Source organism: Stegastes partitus, unplaced genomic scaffold, assembly GCF_000690725.1.
Source record: "Stegastes partitus isolate 25-593 unplaced genomic scaffold, Stegastes_partitus-1.0.2 Scaffold279, whole genome shotgun sequence".
Lineage (NCBI taxonomy): Eukaryota > Metazoa > Chordata > Actinopteri > Pomacentridae > Stegastes > Stegastes partitus.
Window position 1 is genome coordinate 59,867 of NW_007578010.1, and position 6,837 is coordinate 66,703.

Here is a 6,837-nt window from a genome sequence, read left to right on the forward strand (position 1 = left end):
TGACAATTATATATTATTGCTAATACTTGTGTTTTTGAAAAGTAAACATTTAAATGCAAGACTTTGACTTCTAAGAGTTCTTTCATAGCATGATATTACTAATTGTACTCAAGTAAATCACATAAATACATCGTCGACCCTGCCTGTCAGTGATTTGTTGAACATTTGATATTTCTGATTCAAATGTTGTTGTAATAGTGGAATTGAAGTTCATGTTGACGATATTCTCTTTGTGGTATACTTCACTAGAGTTAAAATAAAAACACAAAATGAAAATACGTGAGTAAATTTACTAAGGTACAGTCCCACACAGACTACAATTTCAGTTTACATTGCATTTCATATTATTATCTCAATACACATAGAAAAACAATAGTCTGTGTAGCATGTGATGTGATCAAATCAGCCGTACTTTATATTCCCATATCACACTTCAACTCAAAATACCAGACCAATAAATGATTGAAATTAAATTAATGTGGACACATGTATGCATGAGCATATTTACTAAAAAGAGACAGGTTCTCAGAGACTAGTTTGTAAAATTCGAAACTTTATTGAAGGATGATTTTATTGGTGCACTGTTTGTATTTTCTTATCAGAGTAAATTTCTTTATTAAAAACATAAAAAGATGGAGGTACTGTAGATCACAATTTAACCCTGAATGGTATTTGATTACACATTTTTAAATTATCTATCTATACATGCTTTTTTTTTTTTTTTCAATAATAGCCTGCAGACTTATAACAAAATCAGCATATTAATGTAGTAAACGTGACTGAAGTTGATGGTGACATGAGCTTTCATTTGGGGAGGAGCACAGGAGGGGCCTTTTCATAGCCATGATATTTCCTGATTTTTAAATGTATCACAGGCTCTTTCGTTTCTGATTCCTGGTCTTAAGCTTCTGACGAACGACTGCGACGGTGGTGAAGAAGTTTCCCATGAACAGAATGAGGAAGCAGATGCCACACATCATGACCTGCAATCACATGGTACACAGAGAGCAATACATGAGTCAGCAAAAAATGAGGCTACGTAGCTCCAAAGTGCTAATATTTTCTTGATATATGGAGAGGCTCGAGTGGGGGTGAAGTTCTCAAAAATAATGTAAAGTTACTTTCAAAATGTGAATTAATTCTAGTGGTGCCTTAAAGTTTGCGATCTCTGTAGAATTTTTTTATTTTTGTGCATAAATTTTACCTAAAACATTTTGATGTAAGTCCTACAGGTAGATAAAGAGAATCCAGTTAAACAAAGTAGACAAAATGAAAGAATTAGGGCTGCTTGTTTATTTATTCATTAGGGAAAATGATTAAATATTGCATTGTTGTGAGTGGTAAAAATGTATTTGCAGTAAATTTTAGGGTGAAATTATGATGGCAATCAGGTGTGAGTGGGCAAGGTGTTAGATTTAAGAAACACTGAAATCTTTTCTTCACAGCACGTTTGTGGAAGTGTATCATGGCTCAAACAAATGAAATTTTTAAAGAACCTCATAAAAATAGTTCTTGATGCTCATCGGACTGGAAAACTTTACAAAACCATCTGTAAAGACTCCAACAGTCCACATGCTGACAGATTGTGCACTTATGGAGTAAAATTCCAGACCACTGTTACCTTCCCCAGGAGAAGTCAATCAACAACGTTTACTCCAAGAGCAAAGCATATAATAGTCCACGAGGTCATAAAGGAAACCAGAGTAACGTCTAAGCAACTAAAGCCTCTCCTGCATTGGCTGATGCTAATGTTCACGAGTCCACCATCATGAGAACACTGAAAAACAATAGTGCGTACTGCAGGGCTGCAAGGAGAAACCATTGGTTTCCACAAAGAAGACTGCTGCCTGTCTTCAGTTTGATAAAGATCATGTGGATACACGGAAAGCCTGTTGAAAAAATCTTTTGAGGCTGAATGAGACTAAAATTGAACTTTTTGTTTCAAGTTAGAAACAATATGTTCAGTGATGGATTGCATCAGATTCCAGCATAAGAACCTTATCCCATCTATGAAACATGGTGGTGGTAGCATCATCATGATGTCAGTGAATTCTGAGGAAAAATGTCAAGACATGCATCTGTGAAGTGAATCTCAGGAGAAAGTGAGTCATGCAACAAGAGAATAACTCATAAACACACTAGTCAGTCTACCAAAGAGGAATAAAGTTAAAGTTTTGGAATGGCCAAGTCAAAATCCTGATCTTCTTCCAACTGAAATATTGCGGAAGGAGCTGCAGTGAGCACTTCATATGAGAAAAACCCCACCAGCATCCCAGAGTCATACCAGATCCTGAAAGCAAGGGTTCGCATACTTTTGATAACCACAGATACGTAATATTGGATCATTTTGCCCCAAAAATAAATGACAGAGCATAACATTTTTTAGTCTCATCTGTTTAATTGGATTCTCTTGATCTATTTTTAAGACTTGTGAGAACATTTTCGATCAAATTTAAGTAGAAACATCCAAAACAAGAAAGCATTTACAAACCTTTTTACAACCCTGTATAATAGAAGACTAGTCGGGATCCCCGCTTCTGCCCTGCTTGGCTTCCTCTGTCTCTGACTCTGAGTATTCCTGTTTTTGTTCAGTTATTCAGGATGTTTCCCATAGTTTGTTAAATTAGCTGTTTTTTTTTCCAGTATTTCTCTAGTTTCCCCTTTTTTCATTTGATTAGTAATTCCTTGTTAGAGTTCAGTTTACTGTTCAGTAACTGTTTGTGTTTTGCTTATTGTTTATACGTATTGAATAAACCTTGTTTGTCACTCTTAATCTGTCCCTGCCTCTTGTGGTGTCTGCACCTGGGTCCAAACCCGAATTCCTCCTCATGACAATGTGAATATGCTGCTCTCGCCATACGGATGATAAACCCCCCCGATTGAGGTTCAGTGTCCTGTCCTGGCTGTCCTGGTTGTTTTTTATAAAATGTTTTTTATCCTGTCCTGGAGGAGGCATACTTTAAATGTACTGAAATTATCGGGCTTCTTTGAGTAAACTTCGAGTATCATTTGAGTGTGTCATTGCTGGGCCGATAATTTGGCCAAAAAGCTGTTATAAAAGCTGAAGCAGAGGAAAACAGTAAAATTGGTGACTGTGTGAGCACTGACCTGCCATTCTTTGCAGTCTGGGAGCTGAGCCATTCTGAACAGAGACAGGCCATTGAAGAGTTGCCAGAACTACGAGACAAAACCAGAGGACTTAAAGTTTAGTTTTGTTGACAAGGGAATGGATGTAGCATGAAACTAGGCAGACACACAGACATGCTAAAGATTAGGCTCTTATCCAGATCACCAAAAACCTCAGCGCTGTCTCAAATTATGTCGAATACACTGAATAATGTTAAACCAAGAATGACACCAGCAGTTTTTTTAGTCTTCCTGCAGTGTAAACCATGACAAAGCAAAAAATAAATTCATGCAAACGAAGCAGTTGGAGAAACTTTTCCGCGTCACAGCTTGTACTCACATGTCCAAAAAACAGGAAGGGCAAAAGAAACGTCAGGCCTTTCCACATCCACGACTGAAATCCCTCTAAAGAAAGAACGCGGACAAGATTTGAATGTGTTTATTAAACTCACACTCACACTACACGCCTGATCAACTTTAAAGAGACATTTTTACTGAACAGTTCATTAAATTGTCTGCCCGAGTTCACCCAGTGTCCTTGGCTTATTTAAATGTAGCTCACCCACGGTCAGATCCATGTTGTGTCTTTGCCCCAGAGCTCGTAGTCTGTACAGACATCCACTCTGATAATAGCACTGCAGACACTGAACAAAGCCTGTGATGACAGAAACACACATCAGATTTTTGTGTGGTCATAAAAAGTTTTAATGATAAACGTGGTTTGAGCTTACTTTGATAGACAGAGTAGGCAAGGAACTGGTTCCTGAACATCTTGTACTGGTTCCCGTCTGGCCTTGAAAAGGAAGACATTGGAATTTAAATTTCAAAGTTTGAATGTGTTAAAATTGTGTTTCCTTGTTCATTTGTTTGAATGGATGGATGGATGGATGGATGGATGGATGGATGGATGGATGGATGGATGGATGTCCATCTTCCCTTTACTCACCATGTCAGCATTACACCGGACAAAAAAGCTGATATATAGTGATGGAAAACCCACCATCCTTTGATTCTATAACGCAGGACACATTTCAAAACATATTCAAATTGTATGTTTGGGTAAACAGATGAAGATATGACAAAATAATGAACTACTACAGAATGTTTAAAAAACAAAAACAAAAACAGTGAAAATGATGGCAAACATCTGTATTATAGTTATATTTTTAACTAATTAAAATACAGTAAAACTGTATAATTTTATGGTCACACATTGTAAGAGAACAAATTACTATTTGTGAAAACACAGATTTTTAATGCGGATGTTGTTTGCAGTTTTGGCCTGTTTCTTTTTGATAGTCAACATGTAAATTAATGCTGTTTTAATGTGATTTTAATAGTTATTATCTATAATTTAACAAAACCGTAAAAACTTTAAAAAAAAAAAAGTTAAAGAATGATTGCTATTTTTTAATTCTTAAAATACTTTTTTTTTTGTTTTCAAAAACAGAACGCTATTGTTTTTATAGTGTTATTTTATGGTCATTCATTTCACAAGACCAAATTACAAATTTAATTACAAATTTAAGATGATTTTTGATGTGGATATTATTTTCAGTTTTGTCCTGTTTTTTATTTATTTGTTTGTTTGTTGACAGTCAACATATGAATTAGAACTTTTTTTCTGTGATTTTACTATATTTTACTAGCATTGTCTGTATCTATTTATAATGTTTGTTTTGTTTGTTTTTTGTTTTACAGTTTTCCAAATCACTTTCAAATAACAGCAAATATCTTTAAAATAATTTATTTTATTTTTTACTGATTAAAATATTGTCAATATGTGTAATTTTTATGGCCATACATTTTAAAAGAAGAACCATTTGTGAAATATAGATTTTCTTTTATGTACATTATTTACAGTTTGCACTTTTTTTCCCTCAGGCTAGACGTAAATTAATTACTTCAGTAAATAAGTGTAATTAGATTTATTTATTTTTTAATCTGTAAAATGTCAGTAAATTGTTAAACAAACTACAGTTAAAAACTGCTTGCTGCAGTGTAATGATAATGTATGCATAAAAGGTTTAGAAGCGATGAATGTTTTTTCTATTTTAAGAAATGTATATGCAGTGATGTTATTTTCAGCAAATGAAAAGATAAGTTGTACAGACCTGGAGCCATTGGTGATGAGGATACTTTCCCGGATAGTTAATGTGCTATAGTAAAATACCAGCAGGAAATTGAGGATTGCATCAAGAAACCTAAAGTCAAGGACAAAAGCTGTGTTATATTCAGACTGACAGTGAATACAAAACTAGTGTAAAGAAACTATAACTGTTACAGGTGATGGAGCTGGTAACCATCACAATATGCTGTTAATGATGTTTTCTGTACCTGTAGCTCACAGAGAAATAACATATGAAGGAGAACATCATCAGGACGACGGTGAGGTACAGCTTGAACTTCTCATATTCATCCTTGTAGGCAAATCTGATGAAGATGTAACATATTCAGAAACCAATACAACCAGGTACAACTAAAAGAAATTCATCAGCTAATGAAAAAGGGAAAACAAGGGATCTTTTTAAAACATTAACTGAAATGCTTTTAGGACATTAAAAGCTGCAGTGATTGGATCATGATCTGCCATAAATCATCTCACTGAATAAGAGGAGACCAGTAAATCAAGATGTCAGTGCTTGAAAACGGTTGCTTAAGCAAGTCAGACAATAAAAATAAAAAGCGGATTAAATACTCTGTGTGTTTTGGCGTGAATGGCCATTGCTTACTTCAGCTGCTTGCTAAGAAGAGTGACATTCACATTTCCAAGCACCAAACTGAGGTATAACCTGCAAGAAGGAACAATAGCATTGTTTTTCTTATTTAACTTTACAGAAGGTTTTGCATGTAATTCATAAAATGTTGTGCTTTTTAAAAAAAAGTTTTGAAAAGTTTAAAATCATCACCCATTTTTCTTGGGAAGGAAAGCTTCCATTTCAAAGAAAGCGTTTGGTCGTGTCTTGATTTTCTCTTTTATTTCATCCAGTTTCTTCGCATCTTCCACTGATGGTCCTTTGCTGCATCTGATGAATGATGTAAAGGCACAAGTTCATTTTGTATCACTGGTGAGACATATTTACAGTATCTGAGCTGAGGAGGGACCATTTAGTCAATATTGGTTCATCTGTTTATCCTCCCTGTAACTGTTTCTGACTGGATGTTTTGTATTTATCTGTACCTGTAATTGCAAATACGCATCCATGCAAATTTGTGGGTGTGAGTGGACACTTACTTTTTCACTAAGTGGGACATTTCATTCAGTCTTCTCCGCTGACGGGAAATGGAAGAAGAGCAGTTGTTTTGTAGTTTGGATATTTCATCCAGTTTCTGCAAGTACGTTCTGTGTGTCTCCTGGATGGTCATAGGAATACAGTGTTACATTGATACTCAGCGTAATGTGTAACTCACAAGAACAATTTTCAGCTTTTTAACTTTTTTCGTATTGCGTCCTATTATAATCTGGAGCAGAACCAAGAAAATAAACTTTACAGAGACATTACAGTTTTACAGGAGGTTTAGTTGATAGATAATAAAGTTTTAGAGTCACACACAAAAAAAAACAAAGCACAACATACACGAGTCGGAATTGCTTTGTGTGAACAATGTAATACTGGCAGCTGGTTATAGCCCATTTCCTACCTGAAGTTGCTGATACTCTTCTTCCAGACATTTCCACTCCTCCAGAACTTCTGTTAAACCTTGAGACAT

At 35.1% G+C, this 6,837-nt stretch overlaps 1 protein-coding gene across 1 annotated transcript; it reads right to left on the bottom strand.

Annotated features, from left to right (window-relative positions):
• Positions 1-769: 769 nt before the first annotated feature.
• Positions 770-6,837, bottom strand: LOC103357868 (transmembrane protein 120A-like). The gene is made up of 12 exons (XM_008282608.1): positions 6,769-6,837; positions 6,362-6,480; positions 6,036-6,152; positions 5,859-5,918; positions 5,464-5,559; positions 5,241-5,330; positions 4,073-4,138; positions 3,858-3,919; positions 3,689-3,781; positions 3,467-3,531; positions 3,109-3,177; positions 770-983 (listed from the first exon to the last, which is right to left on the bottom strand). Exons 1-12 carry the CDS (start codon positions 6,835-6,837, stop codon positions 870-872), a joined length of 1,020 nt encoding a protein of 339 aa, XP_008280830.1. The 3' UTR covers positions 770-869.